At 35.2% G+C, this 21,713-nt stretch overlaps 1 protein-coding gene across 1 annotated transcript in view; it reads right to left on the reverse strand.

Annotated features, from left to right (window-relative positions):
* Nucleotides 1-7,845, reverse strand: part of PpD3 (protein phosphatase D3) — a 34,677-nt gene extending 26,832 nt beyond the window's left edge. Inside the window, exons 1-2 of the mRNA XM_081730135.1 lie at nt 7,514-7,845; nt 4,777-5,018 (exon numbers count right to left, since the gene is read on the reverse strand). Of these exons, the coding sequence (XP_081586261.1) occupies nt 4,777-5,018; nt 7,514-7,625 (354 nt within the window). The 5' untranslated portion in view covers nt 7,626-7,845. The remainder of the gene's footprint in view (nt 1-4,776; nt 5,019-7,513) is intronic.
* Nucleotides 7,846-21,713: the final 13,868 nt, after the last annotated feature.

The raw sequence follows: 21,713 nt of genomic DNA on the forward strand, positions 1-21,713 counted from the left end.
GCAGAAACCCCTTTCTGCTCTGTCGTTGAAGCAGCAATTCGCAAATGGTTTTTCGTCTTTCAACGTCTCTGTCTTTCAATTCATGTGGAACCCAATGTGACATCTTTTGAATCATTCCCATGGCTTTCAAGCGTTTGGAGACTGTTGTTTGATCAACGCCTAATGCTGCTGCAAGTTGTTCCTGCGTTTGACACGAATCCTGCTCGAGCAATGCTGTCAATTCTTCGTCTTGAAATTTTTTTGGCTGTCCAGCTCGCTCTTGGTCTGCCAAGCCGAAATCACCACTTCTAAACCGTGCAAACCACTTCTGATACGTTCGCTCAGCTAGAGCATGGTCACCATACACTTCCACCAAAATACGATGACTTTCAGTCGCACTTTTCTGCATGTTAAAGTAATGCAGCAGGACACCCCGCAAAAACACTTTATCAGGCACAAATTGCGCCATGTTCACTTAACTACAAACTGGTGTTGTTGACGCTTTAATCCACTGCCCTATACTACGAACGATACGCGATGCCAGGGGTTTGCAACACATGTGTGGATACACGGAACTGTGGGACGCTCCGTTCGTTGCGCCATCTCTTGTCCAACCGCACGAATTAATTCCTAGACCAAATATATGAAATTATTGTGCTGAGAAGTATACGTAAGCCATTCGGCTACTTGAAATTACCACCACTGTAGCTACCTACAGACTTCAAATGACCACCATGTCAAAACGCTGTGTTCAGTTAAGAGAAAAATCAAGCTTCGTACTGCAGTGCGATATTCAGTTCATAAGAATTGTGTTATACATCTTGTAACGTGCCCGTTACAAGTCACAGGAAAAAAAAAAAGAAATTATAAAAATGAAAATGTAAATCTACGATAAGGAAAATGGTAAAATTTACTATTAATGTATTTAATAATATGGGTTACAGAAAGAGACATAAGCTTATAAAAAAATCATCTTCGAAATTTTTTAAAAATAGGAGAGAAAGAATTGAATGTAAAAATAAGGCTTGTGAGAAGATTTCCTTTGCCTTTCGTAACCGAGAAATATCAAGGTCTTGGCTTATGCGCTGGTCGTCGACTGCGCATGGTCACAGCTTTGCGGCCGCAAGCAGCTGGCCTCGGCTAGCTGACTTGGGCTGTGTTTTGCGAACGGGTAACATCTGGAAGGATTCAGTTGTTCGAATGGATTATGAATCTAAATGGACGTTTCGTGTTGGTGCACGTTTCTTGTATTGAAGTCTTCGTTGGTAGAAGAGTGTGTTATTGAAAGAAATAAGAATAATCCACTGCAAGGTGAGGATATGCTCAGGATTCACTTTAAATGATCTCAATTCAATAAGAAACTCAAATGAGAAAATGGGACGTAGATCCACAATTTCCCACATTCACAAAATAGAGAAAAAGTGCAGAAAAAAATTATAATAACGTAATTCCGAATATTACTCATGCACCTTTCTGTAATTTGCTTGCTATGAGAGATTTAAGGTATGAGAGATTTAAGATCAGTAACTCATTGCTCTTTTTATTTTTTCCGTAACACGTACTCTCGAATTGGTAGCATTCATTTGTTGTAACTGATAACTTAATTCTATCTCACTCCTATACAAAAGAAAAAAGAAGTGTTATCCACCCACGCATTTGTACCCAAGACACTTCAATTTGTTTTCTTTTAAGAAAAATAAACAGTTCGAAACTCCGTTTGCCAGTAAAGATGACCAAAGGCTACCCATCGCGTAACAGTCATCATTTAATAAAAAGGATCTTCTACAAAAAAAAAGTCGAGTTAAGACGTGTTCCGTTACCTTATGGGTTTCAGAATCAATTTCCTAATGAACTTTAGGCAGGACTGAATGCGGTATACAGCGAATTCATTAGGGATGGACGGACATGTCAACAGCAACACTGCAAACTATTTTAACCTTAGTCAAATTAGTAAACGTAAAATTTATTTCAACCGGGTTACTATTTACAGCGTTAAGATATAGCAGTCTAAGTCTACATACTAAGTGTGAATATGATGTGAATTATCAGTGTTGCAATATCCAATCACACACGGTTTACATTCAGCAATTATATTATTTCCAGTAGCACTAATCAAATCCTATATTTCTGCTAATATATACTAGTTAATTATTAATGTTACGTAACTAACAAAAGAGTATATCGTCTTACATAGTACTCACTCACTTTGTCTATCTAAAAAAGTACAAAAGTAATCCTGCTGACATTTTGAAGCCTTGCTTGAAATAAAGATACAGAAAATACCTCACTTTTTATAAAATGTTTCCGATAGAGATGCAAGGAATCGGGAGAAAATGCCTTTTCGAAAAGAAAACTGTCGAAGAAGGGGAAGAAGGGTTTGAGTTTTTTAGAAAAATATTTTAATTTTAGTGAAAAGATAACAATACATTCCAGCCATCATTGCTTATTATAACATGAAAATAAAAAAAAAAAAAATTGCTGTATCCAAAACTCTTTAAAAAATCCTACTTAAAGAAAATCAGCCATTTAATAGGAAAGAAAACTGCGAGGGTTTTCTGGTTCCAACGAATTGTTTGTAGAACTTTTAAGATTAACGTGCAACAATAGAAATGTTCTAGTTAAAATGCTAAATAATGTTAGCAATAACCATCTGTAGTGAATTTTGTGGAACCAAATTATCATTTGAAGAACTAACGATTATACCAATAATGAGAGTGTCTACCCTTCCATACTTTTCTAACTGAACTTTTTATACTAATTTGAGAATTCTGAATACAATGGAAGTATTTTCAAACATATCCGTCCATGAAGTCAGGAGAAAAATGGCCTCAAGCTGGGATCTTTGAAGTACTGCTTATGGTAATAGTAAAAGAGTCCACACTTAGATACAATTTTAATTGTGTTTTTTATACTAATTTGAGGATTCTGAATCCAATGAAACCATTTTCGAATATATTCGTCCAAGGAATCACGAGAAAAAAAATACCTCAAAATTGCGATCTTTTTTATTTATATTCCAAATTTGAGATCATTTTCTAGGTACCTGATGGGCAAGTAACGTTTAGAAATAGTGTTATTGGATCCAGGTCCTCAGATTAGTATAAAAAGTGCAATTTTCTCCTGACTCCATGGGTGGATATGCTTACAAATAGTTTTATTGGAATCAGCATCCTGAAATTAGTATAAAAAGCACTGTTGCCAGGTCGGAAGATTAAACAGTAATGATGCTTTGCGCCAACAGTAGCGGATTTGAACTCTTTGTAGCCCAAACATAAAAAATAAATTGTTTTGGAACTACACCATTTTAATTATATATATATTCGGGCAAACTCTATACCACATGAAGAGGTGTAGAACTGCAGTGTGAGGTCAAGTGAAGAGACTCTGATAGTGTAAAATACATTTTTCTGGTTTCCAAGGAGATGAATACAACAGCAAAGTAAAGAGGTATTCTGTTATAAAATTTTACTAACATATTAAGCTAACATTATACACAAAATAGCCGGTAAAGACTTTAATTTTGTAAACTGAACTCACATTAGGTTTTAATAGAACATTTGAAGCTCAGAATAAAATGTTTCCTAAAAGCGTAAAGAACATGTATGCCTTTTTTTATTTACTACCAAAACAAATTAGTTTTGCATTGTTTTCTTGGATTATACAGGGTGCCACAAAAAAAAAAAAAAATCATATTTTCGGAATAGATTCCTCCCATCAAAATAAGAAAAAAATGTTAATATTGACCACCTGTGGTCGAAAAGTGTATATAGCTATAGTGCCGAAAACGTGAAAAAAAAATGAACTTTAAAGGTCTATAGTTACACTATTATAGGTATCCAAATACATACTTTTCAGAAACTACAGTACTTGCACAAATCATGTTGAGAGAGAATATTTGGGAGTACTTGATTACTCTCCACCTACCTCTCTAAAAGTTGATGTGCAAGTACTGGGGCATTCTTAAATATGGATATTTGGATAGTTCACATACCAGTTCCTCAGGGTGTCTTGACCCGACTACAATATGTCCAATAGTAGTGGAGCTATGAACTTTTCAATTTCACTTATTTCATGCTTTCGACACTCTATAACTTCGAAACTATCCACTTTTAAAAGGCACAGGTCCATATTAACTTTTTTCTTATTTTGATGTAAGGAACCTGTTCCCAAAATATTGTGACCCATTTTTGTAACACCCTGTATATACTTTTTCCTTGCTTGTCAGTTTTACTTAGGAAACCAGTGAAACACATGTATCATGATTAGAAACTTCCAGATACCTGATGATGTAGTTAGGCAACCAAAATGACATTTGTGATATGGTGGGTTACATAATTTACATTTACTGGCAATTAATTTTACGTCAGTTTAGAAACTAATCAAGTTATCTAGCCCCGTATTGAACATAGGACTCTCTAAGTACTGAATATTGTAAACGTAACTTAACTAAAAAATCCAATACAGAGAAACGAAAGAGATGCTTAAAGTTATATAAAGCCTAGAAAGCAAAAATTTAATTTAAAAAAAAGCCATTCTTTCGCATCTCTGGTCTCCTATTACTACATGGATTTCACAACAAATCAAATCTAGTGCATTAGGAAATGTAATACAAAACTGAGTAAATTTAAAACAAAAGTTTACAATCGAAATATTACGTGGATAGGTTGAATTATTTTCATGTGTATAGGACAAAATTTCTATTAGTCTCCAATGTAATCAATGGATGATAAATCTAACATTAATAATAAAGATTAGTGTCACTTACGAACAACAGAAGTGAAAAGCCTGCTGTCTTACCGCTTCATAGTCTCTTAAGGCCTGCTTAAACTTCCCAAGGGACATATAAGCTGCTGCTCTTCGGTAATAGCCTTTAACGTATGTCTTATCCAATTCAATAGATTTGGACGCATCACTTAACGCATAGCCGAAGCATTCTGTTCTCAGATACGCGAAACTCCTATTGCTATAATACACTGCACTATTTGGATTTAATTCAATTGCTTTAGTGTATAGGTCGATTGCTTTGTTATAATCTTGTTCTGAAAGAAAGTTTAAAAAATGTGAATATGAAAATAACGTAAATGACAATGTGAATATCAAAACAACATAACTAACAATGTATATCAAAATGAAATAATTCTACATTAATAACTAATGGATACGATGGGATTCATATTCATTACACTAAATGAAAAATCTCGTACGTGAAAACGTCAAAAAGCTAGCAAACTGCTTCAAGGTACACCTGCCTCTTCCTCGGCGCATCTGAAGAAAACCTTGCTGTTGAACAAAACACATGAAGTTTTCTGCTTATTCATCCTACAGAGCAGTGGTCGCCAAACTTCTGAAGCTTCTGAGCTACCGTGCCGTTTTGCAATCCTACTGTGCGCTACCAACCAAAAGAACTATCATTAAAAAAATAAAATAAAATAAAAAAGAAACTTTAATTTGTTTACTGTCTATAAACTTAAACCGGAGCGTTCACGCGATCTACCGAAAATGTCCCGGCGAGCTACTAGTAGCTCGCGTCGACGATTTGGTGATCACTGCTATCGAGTAAAAATAATGGGTTAAATTTGTAGCAGGGTTGGCTGGTTTAAACCAACTGTTATAAAATAAATAAATAAATAAATAAAACTGGTTTAAACCAAAAAACGAAAATTTTTGTAAAATTGTAACTATTCGTAAAATCTTGATGAACACACATTTGTGGGTTATCACGTTTCACTCCGGTATATTATTCGTATGATATTCAAAACCTACATTCCCCATTCATTACCCAGAGATTATTCTACAAAAGCAACTTATATATATATATATATATATATATATATATATATATATATATATATATATATATATATATACAAGTTTATGAATATTTCTTTTGTGATTTTTTATAGTTTATTATTGTTATGCAATTGCAATCAAAGGAAAATTCTAAATATTCTTTCGTTTCAATAATGTTTATTATTGATAAAATACATCGAAATGCCATACTTTTTTGGGAGGGGGGTCATACAAATCCCATGAGAGGCATATATTGAAATCACAAGTATCTTTGGTATCTATTTATGTATAAATGGGTCAGAGCCAAAGTGGACTCAAATAATTCGTATCTTTATTCACTTTTCTTACTGATGCAAGGTAAGTCGTTGTATTTCTTTAACTTGGAATAATAAAAGTCGTGAATTAGTTCTTTTGTACTCTGCAGTACTTTGAAATCGTCCGTATGTAATTCTGTATAATGGTTTCACTTGTGCAATTGTTTATCTTTTTGTCTTCCGGAAATGACTCTTGACAATTATATTAACAAGTATGTAAAGATCAGTATAACGTATTTTTATCAGGAGTCCTTCGTGAGTGAGTCGGCATACTTATCGCATTTGTGGCCAATTACTCCCAGTTTCGAGTTTAAATGGAGGACAATCTCTCTTGGATGTAAGCCGAGAAGTAGTTTGGATTCCACTTGAAGCTTATGTGACTCCTTCCAGCATAACCCGGTTGTTGCATAACAAGGCGAAATAAACTTATTTCTTTCCATATGTGATATAAATACATAGAGCAAATTTTTTAAACCCCAAAAAATATGGTTTAAACAAAAAGGTTTTTTTTTTTTTTTTTTTTTTTTTTAAATAAACGATGGTTTTTGCCAACCCTGGTTTGTAGTTAAGATAGGGGAATAGTAAAAATTAAAATGGTTGTGTTTGTTGTTATTTTTGATGTTTGAAGCGGCACTGTACGTGCAGGTGGATGGACTATTTTGCGGAGGGATACACTTATGATACAGTGGCATCTAATCCAATCAAATATAACCGAACGCAGTGCATTTTGATACTTTTTTTGATTTTCAAATTGATCCGGCGATACAACACTAATGCCGGATTAAGTGCCACAGAGTAGGCTATGGAATATAACACCTAACCTAAATGAAACTAAAATAAATTAACGCAAGTACCCTATCCTTAGCATGCTGGACCTACTTTCCGCCACAAGGGCTCTAAACTTAAACTGCACAGATACAAATTGTTCGTATGTAATCTACAACGAAATGCTAAGTGCAAGGCAATATTCTAATATTTCATTGGGCTGACAATATCTAAAACTCGGATATGAAAGGCAAGGAATTACGTACCGCCAAAATCATGCCAACTACGGAAGTAGACCCGGAATTAATAATTAGTATACACATTCCTTAGTCTACAAAATCAATAGCCTATTTTGCGTATTTCTATGTTACTGAAGTTTTCACAATAGAAAAATCCCCCAAAATGTTATATGTAGACACAGATCAAAAGTAATGTAAAGCTAGACGAAAAAAATCAAAATTTTGTAATTTAAACATATCCGTAACTCAAATATGGAGTACATTTTGCACATTAAAAATACATCAAAACCTTCGCATAAATTATCCTCATTCATTACACAGTAACATTACATTGACACAGCAACACTAGTATAGTTAACTAAATTGATATATATAAATATAAAAATATTGCCGGTGTACCACGCAAGTAATCTTACGAAGACATACTTTTAAAGTACTCATTTGCTTCTTCCTTTAACTTCTCAGCTTTCTGTACATTATCTGCAGTATCACAGATAGATTCATCTGTCTTTTTATCATTATTTGCCTCTGCACTCATCCTTCTCCAACACCACAAATCAAATTTAATGGCAGTCTATTCACCATTGACTTATGGTCAATGATTATGTTCGTATATGTTGAATGAGACAACCTGGTTGCACGCAATGCGTTCGTCTTTTACTGAATAAGTAACAAGCATGGATCACTTTAGAATTATCACCGTAAGATTAATAAATTGAGAAATTCAAAGTACCCTTTTAAAATTAGGGTAGAATTTAAATTTTCCGTGAAAATGTATGTAATTATCGAAATCATATTATATATTTCACTGTAGTTCATTTAGAAACACATTTTTTTAAAAGCAATCGTACTTCGGTGCTAAATAGGGGGCTACCATGACAAATGCATAATAGAAATTTGGAGGAAGGTATCAAAAAAGTATCAAGATCAGATATTTTTTAAAAATCTATATGTTTTAAAAACGTATAGTTTTAAAAATGTATATAATTCATCCAAGACAGCAGATTTTAATGCAAGACGTATTCAACGGCGAAATTAAAGGTCAAACTTGCTGTAAAGTTTTATAAAGCAAATATTTTTTCCCTGTGAGAGACATGTAAAACAAAATTTAGGATAGGGCACGTAATGGAGTCATGAGCTTTCATTTCATAATATTTTGCAAGTTGTAAAAACACTTGTAGAATATGACGTTCTGTGCAACGTTTCGTGAAATAAGACCACATATAAGCCCTACGCGCAAGTAACATTAAACGGGCCTTATTCCGTCACGATTTGTGTCAATGCAACGCGTACATGCGTAATAGTTTGCGATGGTTGGCATCACAGATCACATACTCTAACGGTTAACAGTAGTTGGCATAACAGTAGTTGTAATTGATTTATGCATGGATTGAATAGTTTCAAATGAATTTTGGAACATACTAGGGGAAAGTGGGGTACAGTGATACAAGAGCTTTTGATTATTTATTGCAAGGAATTGAGACATGCGGCTGTTGACCTTCCTCTGTCGTCTTAGTAGGCAAATGCCTGACGCGAAGGATAAACTCTGTGAGGGAGTTCGGTGATTTTCAGGTAAGCAAAGTAAAGTGTCTGTATTTCTTTTATGTCTGAAGAAATGAAAGTAAATCAAAAATAATTGGAGATTAATTTCAGAGCATGAGTTGCTTTATTATTTGTCGATGTTTATCACAATATTGTTAATAGTTAAACTTTTTTTGTGGTTCCGAGAAAATACGATCGACATTGATATGTTATTGGAGTGCAGTGAGACGCTTCCTTCAAAGAAAATAGAGATGTATCTCACTGTTGTTTGATGACAACATACCTCCTTTCTGAATTTGTATTGTAGCAACTACCGTATTATAACTTTGGAGTTGCTTTTTGTTTATAAATATTGATAGCTTTCGTACAACCTTTATTTGATTATTAATTGCATTTGTAACATCTACAACTCATTTAGTTGACCTAGTTATAGAGGAAACTGGCCTAAAATGACATACCATGATAAAACGACATACCAGGGGTTTTGAACGATTGGTGCAAAGAAGAGCTCTGAGAATTTTAAAGGTAAGCCTGGAGCTAGTGATAGTGATCCTCTGTAAATGGCGGTACTGAAGCTTCGATATAGATATCGTGAAAAATTATTTTTGAAAAGTAAGTATCCGAAATATTTGTATATACTTTTCTAGTCACTTGTAGTTAAAAAAAATGTAGTGTTGTTTTAACATTTCAATCATGGCTATACATTAAGGTGGGATTATAGGAAGGCAACGCAGCGTTTTAAAAGATGTGAAAACGAAGACCTTGGTTGCTTGGCGTTTCTGCTTGATCAACTGTTGAAGTGTAAAACGACATACCTATCGTTAGTGCAAAATGACATAGTATGAACTTGCACAAGTAGTCTTGAACTTGCACAAGAATCTGGCTGGATGTCAGGTGAGGCATGGCATTTCTTACAATTTTGAAACATTTCGTTTCGTTTATGAAACTTAGTATGGAAGAGGTTTTGCTCATTGTAGATGGACATTCCAGTCACACGAACTTGGAGGTTCTTATTTTGCCAAAGAAAATGGAATCGTAATTCTGTCTCCCACCTCACTGTACGCATCGCATGCAGCCCTTGGATATAGCATTTCTTTGCCCATTGAAGATCTACTATAATCAAGCAGTGTCAACATGGATGAAATGCTACCCAGGTTGAACCGTCCTCAGTAACAGATAAGCTCTCTTTTTTGCTCAGCTCATGGAAAAACTGCAACGGCTCATAATGCAAAGAGTGGATATCGGAAGACAGGTTTGTGACCCGTTGATCACAATGTCTTTGACCAGCTGTTTGCACCAACAGAAACAATGAATATTCTATTCTCAGCAGAACCAGTTGAGAGTTCAGATATAACTGCTGGACCCCCAAACAACGGATCTATGTCGGTGTCCGATGATTCTACTCCTCAGAAAAAGGGACCAGTCATATCTAATGAAGCCTGTGTTTAACAGCAATCCACCTTGCTTTCAGAGGATCGGCATGCACCAGTGAAAGAGATTTCCCCAGTTCCGATGATTCATGCAGGCATCTTAAAAAGAACCAAGATTCATGAATCTGCAATTCTCACTAGCAGTACATACCTTAGTGCATTGAAGGAAAAAGGGCAGAGAAGACTGAAAAGGGCACGAGGAAGTCAACAATGCAAGTGGGTAGAAACTAGATCTTCGTGCTGAAAATATGAATGAAGACGAGCTCTTCACGAACGACGACGATGTTGAAGATTGTCCATGTCTCTATTGCGTCGAGTTATTCTTTGTATCCCGTCCAAAAGAAATTTGGTTGAGGTGTTACTAGCGCAAAAAAATGGGCACATTGTGAATGTGTGGACGTTTCTGCTGAAACAGAAGTGTTTGTTTGTGAACTTTGCCATTAACTTTTGCCCACATAAATGAAATTCTATTTGATGTAATGTTTCCTTGACACTTGCAAGTTATCACAGTATATTTTCTCTAGATTTGTTATTCTTATAATATTATCTAAAAAGAAAACTTTTCTTTTTTAGTACAATCTTCTGTTTCTAAAGACAAAATGGAAATTGGTAATAGTAACTAGAAAGGAAAGTACCTATGTGCATAAATCAAGAACTCTTAACATATTTCAGAATTTGTATTTCCAGTTATTTCTGTAATACTAACAAGTAACAAAGAAAGTAGCTATGTATTAAAATATTTGTTTTATCATATTGGATTTGAAAAATTGTATTTCCAGTTCATTTTGTACAGTTTTTTCTATAGTAAAGTGTTTTATAGAATTTTGTAATATTTATTGCTTGTTTAGAGTAAAATGACATACCTGTATGTCATTTTATCAAGTATAAGCCTAAATGACACATTGGGCCAAAAAAAGAAAAAAATAATTACAGTGACATTATTAACTTTCAAAGCAAGATTTAATTGGAGTAGTTACGTTATGATGTACTGATACTTAGAACAAAAAATAACTTTCTTAGCTCTTTTGGTTATGGATTTATTCGCGTTAATAAAAGTGGTATGTCATTTTAGGCCAGTTTTCCCTATTGCCGTTTAACTATAGGCCCCTTGAAAGTTAGATCGATGTCTATTTAAGATATTTTGAGTTTTAGCTTATCTGCTTATCTTTGGCAGTGTTGGAATCAGCCAAAGCTTCTTCAATAACTGTCATTACAATTCTCCCCTACAGACATCTCATCGTTTACAACCGTTGGATGTTTGAATTTTTAAGTCATTTCAAACATTTGATAGTTTTGCCGTAGATTCTTGGATGATACAACATCCTGGTCAAAGTTTTTCTATTTATAAGGTCGCTTCCTGCGTTGGCATTGATCATCAAATGTAGACTATTGAAAATATATTGACAGCATTCAAAAAAAAAAAAAAAAAAAGGTATTTATCTTTAGACAGATGTGCTTTTTCAGATGACGATTTCCTTCACGATTTGGTAGCAATGGAGACGATTTCAAAAGAAATCGATGCTTCAAGTGTAAGCAATGATCAAACGCCTTCCAACAGGAAAACAGAGCAAACTGAATCTGAAGCCTGCAATTAACCCAATTTGCCGAAGATAACTTAGTATTTTGAAATAGCTTACTCTAGAAGAATATCGTCCTTATTCAAAGTACAAAGATCAAAAACAGCAATTTAAGAGACAGAAAGGGGGAAGTTTAATAGGAACGGACACTCCAGAGAAGTTTTTGTCTGAGAAAAGAAAAATCAAGAAAATAACAAAGAGGAAATGAGTACAAAAGAACAAAGTCTTTTTGACTATGAAGTCGACCCAGATGAAGAGGAGGAATTGGTAGAATTGTTCTCATTAGATGAAGAAATTGAATCATTACCGAAAATTGGCCCAGATGATTTTGAAGACTACCATGGAAACATAAATGTAAATGATCACGTTCTGACAGAATTTCACTGTAAAAAGAACATGTTGTATTGGGAAGGTTCTGAAACTAGTAAAACGTAAGACGTATTAAAATCATGATTGATTGAAATAGGGCAGGTAGTATAGAAATGAGATAAACAGATTCTTAGAAGAATAATACAAAACGTGATTTTATTGCATATACGTACATAATATATGACCGTCCCCAAAATGTTGAGAGAAATGAATAACATTTAAAGTAAATGAGAGTATGGAGAAGATAATAAATAATATTTCGATTTACACGGGGTTACATATTCTCGTTCTTATGTTAAGACTGCCATATGCATATTTCATTATAATAACGAACAGAGTTCATGGTTGCGTACTTACACTTGGCTGAAGTCCATGATCAGGTACAGTCAATTGACAGCTGAGTCTGCACACCACTAACGCTAAGATTGTAGAACACCACTGTAAACGATGTTGTGCGAATGCGTTGAGGTTGAGTTGTGATTGTAATGTGATGATTTTGTAAGATTTCTAGAGTATATATATTTATTTTCCATACTTTCATTTTCTATTTTGGATTTGAGAAAATAGGATTGTTTATTTTTCCTTGTGAAAGTCTTCCGTGTTTATAATATTTGCTTTTAACTTTCACTATTTTTATCAGGATGTTCTTCGATACTTTATTTAAAATATTTCACTTTTACTTGTTTATTGTTTGGTTTCCCCGAGAGACTAAGAGAATATAAAAAATGTCAGTTTTAATTAAGAAAAATGTCAGTTTTTAATATCACAAAATAAAAGAATGTCTTACTGGATAGTAATAACAATAACTATATAGTTAGCTTTCTACGAAAAGTGGGCAAATGACATCAAACTGATCATCACAGCTGTTAACACATAGAAAAACCAAGCGTCAAATGTCATACTTACCATTTTGTGTTCATTTTCATCTTTTGGATGTGCTTTGAGCTCGAAACATTTAGATATGTGTGTCTCACTCTACCCCAATAATGGGGTACACTGAGACAAACTGTCATATTTTATGAGTAAGTAGACCTAGGGATGGGCACGACCGAGTTCGAGCTAGTTTTCTTTGAAACTCGACTCGACTCGAAACATACATCTTTGAGCTCGACTCGAAAACTCGGCTCGAAAAATTTCCTCCAATTCGACTCGAATTCTGCCCAAGTTTCGAGTCTAGTCGAGCTAAATCCTGTGTGTAGTTTCAAGTGCTCTCTTCAAGTATATAGACAACATAATTATCAATGATACTACCACTACTACCACAACTTTATTATTATTATTATTATTATTATTATTATTATTATTATTATTATTATTATTATTATTATTATTATTATTATTATTATTATAACAACACCGTGTATAACCATGAAAGATAGGCGGTTTGTATCTGAATACTAGAAACTAGTTGACTCCAGAAACTAGTTTCGGAGAAGGAACTCTTCGGGCTCGAGCCAAAGTTGTTAAAAGTTATAGGCCGCCGTGTAAACATGTTGAAAACTACTCGGCCCGGATTTAGGGTTGTCAACAGCTCCAGCAGCTCGCTCATAGCTCATTCAGTATCGAGTCGAACCGAGAAGTAATCCGATCAACAGCTCACCCTATCAAGCCAGACCGAGAAGTAAGCCGAGCAAACAGCTCACCCAATCGAATTTGCTCGAGCCGATGACTCACTTGAGCCGAACCGAAGCAAGCTGATGGCTCGCCCCAACCGAAGCAATTCGAGCCATAGGCTCAGTTGAACCGAGTCAAACCGAGCCGATGGACTCGTTTCAACGCAGCTGGCTCGAGTTTATGACTCACCTGGACCGAGTCAGTAACTTATTACAATCAATCCGGCTCAAGTCGTCTTGAGCCGAGCCAATCGCTCATCCCCCCCCCTTCCCGAGGCGACTCGAGCTGTTCGCTCAGTTGAATCGAACTGAGCCGGTTGGCATCACTACCCGGGTTGGACTCCTGCTTGGGCTAAAAAATTCAACCATTTTGGTTTCAACCTTGATAATAAAAACTACAATATACTTATATTGGTGCTCAACACATTTGAGGCTGTCTTGTTATCGAGACGAGATGCGATTAGTGTCTCCTGTCGTGAGCAACACTAAAAGTATTTCACAATATTGCTTACATTTATCACGGTCTTCGTTTTCCAGTCTAATCAGGCCATGATTTCAAAACGAGTTAAAACGAACTGAACGAGCGAGCCATTTATCAAACTCGACCTCAAAAACAGTGACTCGGCTCGGAACTCGACTCGAGAAAATTACCTTTGACTCGATTCGAAATTCGAGTTGAATTCGAGTCCAGTCGAGTTTTAGCTCGACTCGTGCCCATCCCTAAGTAGGCCAGAGGTGATTATCATTTAATCAAAATAATCAATATTGTATAATAGCCTATACCCCAACCTTCTGTTCAGTTTCTGTTTCATTTTAATATCATATATAATAGAAGAGTTAATACCTACGAAAAAATGTGTCTAACTGTACCCCACTTTTCCCTAAGTACCAGCTTAGAGCTTTTTATAATGTTGCTTTGATTAAATGGATTATCCTAAGGGAGGCAAATCGGGTGCAAAATTTATGTAAAATGCAGAATCTTATATGAGTCCGTCACGTTAGGAAGATGAAACTCAGTATATAAATTCCCCATTAGAAGTAAGTAGATGTATACCACAGCGTTTATGAAAATTTTCATTTGAAAGGGGGTAATATTTTTATTTTCTTTCTTTACATTAAAAGCGATGTAGATTGTTCGTGACCGTGTCACAGGAGAAACGAATGAATAGTTTTAGGTGATTTTTTTTTATCATAGTACTAATGTTGAACTAAGTTTTTGTTGTTACATTGATTAAATGGTGTATCCTAAAGGGGGTCGGGGAAGTTTAAAATTTATTTAAATAAAGACGGTATATCACGAACCAGTCAAGATAGAAAAGTGAAATTCGGTATATAAACTCCTCAATAAAAGTAAGGGAGATGCGTTTCACCGTTTTAGAAAGTTTCCGTTTTAAGAGGGAAAGAGTTGTAATATTTTCGTCATTTTTCTCCTTACATTAATATCAACGTTCACAAAGTAATAATATAGTATAAGAAGTTTCAGCTGCTCTTCCCGCTGAAACTGTAGAGACTGTGGCGCCGCCACTCAAGGAAGTTGAGTACTACGAACTACTAAAAGCAATAACGAATCAAATCATTCAGAGCGCGTGAGTGTGATAGAATTATCCAATGATACACTTAGCTACTGCCAATAGCAAACAATGTAGTTAGTTACAACTCTAGCCGGTAATGTCGCCGAGTCACTTTTGTTGCATTGTGGGAACGATTTGAATTTCCATTAAGAATATAGGGAGTGATTCATCAGTGTAATCAGTGTCAACGTTGTTGTTGTTTGTGATCCCATCGCGGGAAAATTGTTGACCCACTTCAAATGAATTTTGGGAAAAAGTACGTACATCAAGCCATAAAGTAACAATATAGTATAGAAAGCTTGTTATAGACGAACAAATATTCCATCATATATTGTATCAAATATTTCATCAAAGTGGAATTTAAAAAATAAACACACTGCTGAACAAGATTGCACTTATTTAATAAAAAACACATTTACACGTGACATTTCGATCTTCTAGTCAAGATTCTCATCAGACGTACGTAGACTAGTGTACGTCTGGTGAGGTTCTTGGCTAGAAGATCGAAATATCACGTGTAAATGTGTTTTTTATTAAATAAGTGCAATCTTGTTCAGCAGTGTGTTTATTTTTCTGATTTTATTTGCAAGACGTATGATTATGATTGTGTGTCAGTGGAATTTGAACATGTATGATACTAAGTTGTATGCAACTTTTGGGTTGGTTACAACATTTGAATACCATCCCTGGCAACATTAAACTAGTAAGTGAAAAAAAAAAAAAAAAAGTAAAACGCTATAATGAAACGAAACTATAAAAGCACTACAGTGAATACAGAAAATTTAGTAGCTGTGCATATGAACAAGTTTAAAATATCATTTAACAAACCAATCTATGTGGATATGTCGATTTTGGGTTTGTCAAAATATTTAATATATGATTCCATTATAATGTGATGAAACCAAAATATCAAGACAAAATAGAAATATACTATATAGGCAAGGATAGTTATATTTATCGTACTCAAACGAGAGGTGTGTATAAATATATAAAAAGTCTCATTAATTCCTTCGATACAAATGATTATGAGCAAAACAATAGATATGTCCTACCTCAAATAAATAAAAAAAAAAAAGATGAAAATGAGAAATAAAAATGAAAACTGAACTAATAGATACAATTACAGAAAATTTTTTTGGATTAAGATTAAAAATATATATACTTAATAAAAGCACCACAAATCGATCTAGCAAATAAGGACTTTAAAAATGTGATAAGGAAAAATGTTGTAAAAAGCAAAGGGTTTCATGAGGAATATCGTATATAAAGAGCTCACACTTTACGAGTGAAAGGCTGTTTGTTCAATCAAAAAGAATATTATAAGAAAATGAGCCTAATCGGAAGTTACAAGCACGAGGTGTATAGCGTAGAAGTTAATAAACTCGCTCTTTGTAATGACTTGCAAAAGTTTGCACTTATATCCCCATATTGTATCTACTCGTTTTTAGTGCTTTCTCACCGGAAATTGTGCGCCAAAGGATCACGTTAGCAACTGCACCAGCGAAAATGCCAAAGGACTGTGTAATTTTCTTGTATTAGCTGATATAGATATGATACTTTTGTGATATAGATATGCCCACTACATAATATTTAGACGTTCGTATTCTTTGGTTTATAGGGAAAAAATCTCAATTCTTAATAGCTTCTCAATTATTATTTCTTGTAGAACATTAGTTTATTTAATTACATTTACTACTTACAAGCTTCATATACATTTTTTAGCCAAAAAAAGAAAAAGAAAAAAGAAAGAAAGTTTAAAAGATAACTTAAATAAGAAAATATAATTGTAAAGCTTAACATTAGAAAGTAAAATTATTAGTAAACACGTCTTTTTGTATGTTGTGCCAACACGCTTTGTGATACAGTGTGTTTCTCGTTTGACGGTTGGCAACCCCCTTACACGTGATCGAATTACCTTGCTCGCCGGCCAACTGAAGCAACGCTAACCAGCTTAAACAGAGGAAACTGCTTAATGTGGTAGTGTCTTATCTAAAGGAACTATCTGGAATATTCGGTCACGTCGTAACACGGAATTAGGAAACTAGACGCTTAATTTCAGAGCATAAAGCTTATTCGTATCACATCCAGAAATATAATAAACCCACTGATTGGTATTTGAATTTCGTCATGATATCATAAATTCCTCTGTCATTGAAAAACATGAAAGTGTCTCTTTTTTGATTCATGGATTGGAGAACAGAGCGGAGAGATTAGGGAACAAATCATACTAAAAGACTTCAATATACTGAAACTAAAACACCCTGAGATTTACACTGCTACTAATAGCTATGTATTAAATGTGGGTTTAAATGCGGTCTCAAATGTATTGAAGTGCATTATCTACTGCGTTGTCATGAAAGATATGTTATATGAAGTGTATGAATGTAGAAGAAAGTTGTTACCTTGGTTTACACTGAGTCGTCGTCTTCTTTTCAGTCACCCATATGAATTCAGACTTTACATGGGATCCATATGAATCCAGAATAGTCACTTGCTCCACTATTTGACCCTGAAGTAGCTTTTTGGATATTGTTCACTTTGTCACTTCAACACTCTTACTTTCAGAATGTATTTTGTTGTGTACTCTGTTCAACATATAATATCCTTTACTAACGTAACAACATAGCAAAGTTATTACTTCAATTTAGCATTATTTGTTTGATATTAGGATTTCACGATATACTGCATGCATACGTTTTCTAGTGTTCTCTAATACTTTTCCCGAATGCCAAAATTAAACGTTAAAATAGCAAGATAGTTGATGTAGGTAATATTCGAACCCTGTCTCATGGGAATTCGGAATGCTACCCACCAAACAACGCCAAGAATTGATAAAAAAAAAGTTAATTTTAATAATGTTCACCACATTTTCTTTCCCTGCCTGATTCTTTGACTATTATAAGTAATGTATGTGTAACCGTTAGGGATGTGTGTCATTGTTAAGATTATGTGCCACCGTTACACGAACAATCAATAACAGATACAATCTTTTAGTTAACACATTTTTTCATATAAACCACTTGACATAACAGCCCTTTATGGACCTAAGCTGCTTCAATGCCATCTTTTAACGACCGGCTGAACTACATCCAGCCTAGCGACAAACGCACTGCGTCGTCGTCGTCTTGTCTCTAAAAGGCGTATCAGAATCTTTCTAAACCTAGTGGCCGTCACGTTTTTTTTTTTTTTTTTGTTTATGTGACTCCCCAGTTTGCCTCACGACGTTGGGTAGACGCCGAAAATTGAGAAGCACCGGCCGGGTATCGAACCCAGGACCACGCGGACATGAATCTAAAGCTCTAACCATTAGATTACGGTCAGAAAGGACACAAACGAACCATCTCTTCCCAGTGTGCGAATTGAAAAATTTTCCCAGGGGGGGATGAATTTCACCCATATGCGCACCCAGTCCTCCCCCCATATATATATATATATATACTAACAAGTACAAAACAGTTGAGATGTGAGATCTTTCATAAATTTTCACTCAAGTAATATTTAGGTTAGCTACGCAAAGTAGACCTACTTATCTTTATGTCCACTTAAAAATACTCCAGAGGGGGAAAAAGTTATCCCTGCCAGGGATAAAATTTTCCTTCTCCAGGGTGGGAAAGATTTTTGTCAGGGGGGGAAATCCCTGGCATCCCCCCCGCCAATTCGCACCCTGTCTCTTCCAGCAGAAAGAAAGCTGCGAATTATTATTGGCAACGAAAGACATAATTTAGCACAATGAATATTACTTCCTAATTATTTATTCGGAAACTATGCATTGGAATTTACTTGGAGCATGTGTTATCCTGTTCAGGTCGATGTCTATCGATCGATATGCGTCATCTTTGCGTGCATTCATAAAGTGCTTGCAGTAGGTTAGATTCCATAGGAGCAATAGGAAAAGCATCAGAGGAACTTCTGAAAATTCATTTTAATACCAGTAAATTCCTTTTTTTTTTTTTTTTTTTTTTTTTTTTTTTTTTTTTTTAAGGAACATTACTCTTCCGATATGGTTAAATACCTTTCAGGCTGCGCTTTCTGTGTTGAGACTGTAGGCGTTGTTTAAAGCTAAGTTTCCTGATATTACCGTCACTTACCATTTTCATCAGAAATACTTCATAATTTTAACATGATCCCAAGTTAATAGTGTGCTGCATAAGGACGCAAAAGACAAAAGCTAAAGAACTTCAAAATTAAATATATAATTGGTGTAGATGACAATCCGTGAGAGTTTGAAAGGAAAAAAAAAGATATATTAACGCGAGTCATTCTGATACAATATTTTATTCTGCATTCCGGCTAAGAATAGTTTTGCTCACGTTGTAATATTGTTATGGGAGCACAGGACTACAATAGATACCAAGAAATGTTGTAGTTTCTATCGTGTTTCATAAAATTTAATGCAGATTGGTTGGTTGGTATTAAGTCTAACTTCCTTCTTCAGCACCAAGGCTATGTGAATCATAGACCTACAGCTTAACATTGAATCCGAACCACATGAGCTCCCATTAGAAATTGATCCGGGTTGCATATTGTAATGTTTCGCATGCCTGTGTTTACAAACACCCGACATGTGCTTCTATTTACAAACATGAACCATTGGAGGGGGGGGGAAACAGTGACATCATTGGTCATGTGATGAAAAAGGAACAACAGCGCCCCCGTCTCACCTGGAGAGCCTACATAACCGAGAGCATTTCAACGACAGGCATCACTCGACTGGTCAAACCCCCTTTCTTGGCTTGCAGTGGAACCTTCTAAGTACCTCATCTAAACACAAAGCCTCAGACTTGCAGTGGATCCTTCTAAGTACCTCATCTAAACACAAAGCCTCAGACTTGCAGTGGATCATTCTAAGTACCTCATCTAAACACAAAGCCTCAGACTTGCAGTGGATCCTTCTAAGTACCTCATCTAAACACAAAGCCTCAGACTTGCAGTGGATCCTTCTAAGTACCTCATCTAAACACAAAGCCTCAGACTTGCAGTGGATCATTCTAAGTACCTCATCTAAACACAAAGCCTCAGACTTGCAGTGGATCATTCTAAGTACCTCATCTAAACACAAAGCCTCAGACTTTCAGTGGATCCTTCTAAGTACCTCATCTAAACACAAAGCCTCAGACTTGCAGTGGATCTTTCTAAGTACCTCATCTAAATACAAAGCCTCAGACTTGCAGTGGATCATTCTAAGTACCTCATCTAAACACAAAGCCTCAGACTTGCAGTGGATCCTTCTAAGTACCTCATCTAAACACAAAGCCTCAGACTTGCAGTGGAACTCCTGGCTTCTTTTTCCTCCTTGCTTGCGGTGGAGCTTTGTGGGAACCTTTACTTCTCTCTATGTTTGCATCATTGGTAGAGCGTTCACCTCTGGTGCTAGGGGTCCCGGGTTCGATCCCAGCCCCCGCCAAGTGAACTTTGTGGTGGACAAACACCGTGTGCGTGTGTTTTCTCGGGGTTCTCCCGTTTCCTCCCACTTTCTTCATTCATTACTCATCATCACCGTCTCCTTTAGCCTAACCGGCATAACCGTGGGACGTAAAACTCAAAGATTTCATTTCATTTTTCTATGTTTGCAGTGAAGCATTGGATGTCCTATCCCTTCTCACGTAGCTTGCTTAGTGAGGATTGGTTCCCGAGACCATCAGGTCGAAGGGATATCTATTTTAACGTAAACATTAGAGAATTTGTATCTATTTTGTATTATAGTAGAATTTTGTAATAAAATCTAGTCGTGGGAGAAAACGATTCCGAACTGTAATTTGCTCTACCTATGCCCTACCTACAACTGCACAAGCAGAACTTTACAATATGCTAACCATATAGCCACAAGGAAACTCCTTAGTACTATATACTTATGTATTGCATACTTGATCGATGTGCACTCAAAATTAAAATAGTTTCGTTAACACTGTACAAACCTAAATGTCTAGTAGCTGTAGTTTCCCCTCAATTCTCTCTTGTCCTTCTGCCTGAGTTTTACTCCTATTCTATGAAAAAAGAAGCGAAGTGTTATTACTAGTAGCATTAATTCTTGTTAAAAATTCTGACTTTTTAAATTTGACCCGGTGTACATTACCTAAGTTGTCTTACTATGAAATAAAATATATATATTCTAAAAAGAGAGGAATTCATGGGTGTTTCAGATAGAGACTTTCCCCACTACAAGTTCTGTACATTAGAATTTGATAACTCGGAAGAAAACCATTTATATTTAATAGTAAAAAAAAATTCTCCTGCACGGTCCGTCGGGTTAAAATGTTTAGACTAACCACTGATTACAGAGTTTATTAGAAAATATATTAAAGACGTGTCATGATTAAAATGCAGTAAAATCATTGACGATAGGATCTTGAAAAGCACAGAGAACATTTTTTTTTTCGATTTAATGTGACACATGATTTGCTGCCGCATCATTTTGAAAATTTCAAAAGAAAAACATGTTTTAAAACGGTAAAACTAACGCTTAAAAAAAAAAAAGGTATTGGTATGAACTGTATGGGTCTAATATGAAGCTATAAACAGGCTCT

Source organism: Thermobia domestica, chromosome 11 (assembly GCF_964235325.1).
Source record: "Thermobia domestica chromosome 11, izTheDome1.hap1.1, whole genome shotgun sequence".
Classification (NCBI taxonomy): domain Eukaryota; kingdom Metazoa; phylum Arthropoda; class Insecta; order Zygentoma; family Lepismatidae; genus Thermobia; species Thermobia domestica.